Source organism: Erinaceus europaeus, chromosome 5, assembly GCF_950295315.1.
Source record: "Erinaceus europaeus chromosome 5, mEriEur2.1, whole genome shotgun sequence".
NCBI lineage: Eukaryota > Metazoa > Chordata > Mammalia > Eulipotyphla > Erinaceidae > Erinaceus > Erinaceus europaeus.
Genome location: NC_080166.1, coordinates 59,285,577 through 59,288,996, shown reverse-complemented (window position 1 = coordinate 59,288,996; position 3,420 = coordinate 59,285,577). Strand labels below are relative to the sequence as shown.

Genomic DNA, 3,420 nt, shown 5'->3' with positions numbered 1-3,420 from the left:
AAGCGACTCCCCTACAGGTGGGGGTTCGAACCGGGATCCTTCCACCAGTCCTTGTGCTTTGCGCCACCTGCGCTTAACCCGCTGCGCTACAGCCCGACTCCCAACATTATTTTCTCACGTACTCTTTTTCTTGTCATGTTTTGTTTTGCTTTTGGTGGTGGGGACGGATCACAGGGAGTGACGCACATGCTTGGCCACTGAACTTGATCTTCAGCACAAGCTCATTTTTCTTCCCTTAGTCCCCTAAAGTGGGTAAACTTGAGACACCACAAATGATACATCTTTCCTGGAGAGGCCACAGGTCTGGCCTTTGGTTACTGGCAGTCAGTGGAAAAAAGGGAGAACTCACTGCTTATGTAACAGTTTCTCTCTGTGTCTCTTTATGTCTTCCTCTCAGTGCTCCTTGCTATCCTCCCCTCTTTCCTTCCAGCCCTGGGGTTCTCCTGTGGCTTCTGGGGCCCAAGCTTGGGCCAAAGAATCCAGGCTCCTTCCAGGGCCAGTGCTGACTGTGACCTCACAGGCATCCCCTTAGCGATAGAGCCCCGTCACCAGGAAGGAAGTCTGAGAACAGCCAACAAGATGGGTTACTGAGAGCACCTGCCGAGTGGCCCTGCATCCAGACATCAAGGGGTTTGGGGCCTTGTCAACAGAGAAGCTACCCCACCCAACCGCCCCGCCACCCCCAGCACTTGCAAGGTCCTGGGCGGCAAGCTTCGTGAGACATGGGGTTCGACGTGACCCGTTTCCAGGGGGATGTGGATAAAGACCTCATCTGTCCTCTTTGCCACGGGGTCCTGGAGGAGCCGGTGCAGACATCGCACTGTGAGCATGCCTTCTGCAACGCCTGCATCGCTCAGTGGTTCTCCCAGCAGCAGACGTGCCCGGTGGACTGCAGCGCGGTGACCGCCGCCCAGCTGCGCCCGGTGCCCCGCATCATGCGCAACATGTTATCCAAGCTGCAGATCGCCTGCGACTACGCGGGGGCGGGCTGCAGCGCGGTGGTCCGGCTGGACGGCCTCCGCTCCCACCTGAGCGACTGCCAGCACAGCCCCCAGCGCCCGGTGCCCTGCGAGCGGGGCTGCGGCCTGGAGATGCCCAGGGACCAGCTGCCCGGCCACAGCTGCGCGCGGCACCTGCGCACGGTGGTGGAGCAGCAGCAGGTGCGCCTGGGCGAGCTGGAGAAGGCCTGGGCCGAGCACGGGCAGCAGTTGGCCGAGCAGAAGCGGGCGGTGCAGACGCTGCAGGCACACCTGCGGGCCCTGCACAGCGCCAGCCCCGGCCTGCAGAGCCTGCAGGCTGCCATGGAGCACAGCGAAGTGCTGGAGTGGCTGGGCTCCCTGCAGCCCGCCAGGGTGACCCGCTGGGGGGGCATGATCTCCACCCCGGACGAGGCCCTCCAGGGCGTGCTGAAGCGGTCCCTGCTGGATAGCGGCTGCCCAGATTCCATTGTCCACAAGCTCATCGAAAATGCCCACGAGCGCAGCTGGCCCCAGGGCCTAGCCACGCTAGAGACCCGACAGCTGAACCGGCGCTACTACGAGAACTATGTGGCCAAGTGCATCCCCGGCAAGCAGGCAGTGGTGGTCATGGCCTGTGAGAACCAGCACATGGGCGAGGACATGGTGCAGGAGCCCGGGCTCGTCATGATATTTGCTCATGGTGTGGAAGAGATGTGAGGCCAGCCATCCATCTAGACAGGCTTCCAGGAAGACAGGAGACCCAGAAAAATCCCATCACTCTAGCAGCGGGGGCCCTGAGTCCCACCCTTGATGGAAAGCTACCCCCCTACCTTAATAACTGGCTTACCTGTAGCTCCTCTAATGTCTCTCCTTCTCTGGCACTGAAGGGCCTGGGGGGCACTTTGCTTAGCCCTTCAAGTGGGGAAACTCTAGCTCTTTTTTCCCCCTTTATTATTTACTGGATAGAGACCGGCAGAAAGCGAGTGGGGAGAGGGTAATAGAAATGAAGAGAGACAGAGAGACACCTGCAGCCCTGCTTCACCACTCGCAAAGCGTTCCCCCTGCAGATGGGGGACCCGGGCTCGAACCCATGTACGCTCAACCAGGTGCGCCACCACCCACACTCTGCCTTATTTCTTTCCTGTAAGATGCCTGTGCATTTTCAAGTCCCCACTTCTTTTTTTCTGCCTGCAGACAGCAGATACCTGCAGACAGCACGGCAATTTCTCTCCACAGTTATCAGGGTGGAGCGGAGACTGTAGCCATTCCACTCCTCCAAAACTGGGGAATCAGAGAAGGTAGGCCTGCAGCAGTGAGGGCAACTCTGGGGAGAAGCAGGCCTCCTGAAGATGGTGAAGGGTGAATCCAAACCCTACTGAATAGGACAGAGAGAAATTGAGAGCGGAGGGGAGCTAGAGAGGGAGAGAGAGAAGCACGATGTTTGTGAAGCGAGATTCCCCCCTTCAGGTGGGGGTCGGGGGATAGAACCTGGATCCTTGTGCCTTGAACTATGTGGACTTAACCTGGTACGACACTGCCTGGCCCCTGAGGGCTGAACATTTCTAAGTAGGCTCTTCTATTCCTTCCTTCCTTGCAGTCAGGGTGTGACAGCAAGGGGCTGGGGGCTATTCTGTTGGGGCTGACACACTCAGTGAAGTGGGGAGACCCTGCCTCTTGTGATGTGGGCCATAGGAGTCCCATGGACACCTTCCCGCCTTATGGTGCTGCTAGTCAGTTTGATAATTTCTTTTCTCCATTTTGAGCTGTTTATATTTGATTTATTCCTTCTCCTCAATCTTTTCTTTAAAAAAAAAAAAGCCTGGGTAAGGTTGCCCCATGCTTCCAGCCCAGTCACCTTGTTGACAATTAACTATTAAGAAAGGGAGAAAAACAAAGCAAAACAAACAAACAAAAAAACTACCAAAAACAAAAGAAAACAACAACAAAAACATGCGGGGGGGAGAAGTACAACTACTATTAATATTAATGTCACTTTTTCCTAGATCTCAAAAGTTGAAATATTATGTCATGTAATGGGCCACCTTTCCACAAACACCCTACAGAAAATACAACACATTTCATAAACACTTTCTAATAGTGTCATCAATAGCTTAGGATATTCAATGGGGAGAGATATTCAGTGAGGAGGAAAAGGATGCTTCTACTGGCCTGATCTCATCACTTTAGATTAAAAAACAAGTGTCTGGAGCCATGCTAACTGGATGGATTGAATTCCTCTAACACAATAGATCAAACACACACGCTGCTTATCGTAATCTCACTGAAACAAAAGTCATGTGAAGCTAATAACAAAGAGGGTGGGAGATGAGAGCAAACCCTGGGAAGATGAGAGATGACAACGTGACCACAGCAGAGCAAAGAAAGGAGAGTTTTCACAGGATGCATGCGGGAGACAGAGCATTAGCCCAGAATGAACAAGACCTGAGGGGGGGGGGCAAAA

At 54.5% G+C, this 3,420-nt stretch overlaps 1 protein-coding gene across 1 annotated transcript; it reads left to right on the top strand.

Annotated features, from left to right (window-relative positions):
- The first annotated feature begins 539 nt into the window (after positions 1 to 539).
- On the top strand, positions 540 to 1,811 carry LOC103115805 (E3 ubiquitin-protein ligase NRDP1-like). The gene has a single exon (XM_060191887.1). The coding sequence runs from the start codon at positions 723 to 725 to the stop codon at positions 1,674 to 1,676; it is 954 nt and encodes a 317-aa protein (XP_060047870.1). The 5' UTR covers positions 540 to 722; the 3' UTR covers positions 1,677 to 1,811.
- Positions 1,812 to 3,420: the final 1,609 nt, after the last annotated feature.

Coding starts and splice junctions, on each gene's coding strand:
- LOC103115805 (XM_060191887.1), top strand. CDS start 723: ATGGGGTTCGACGTGACCCGTTTCCAGGGGGATGTGGATAAAGACCTC.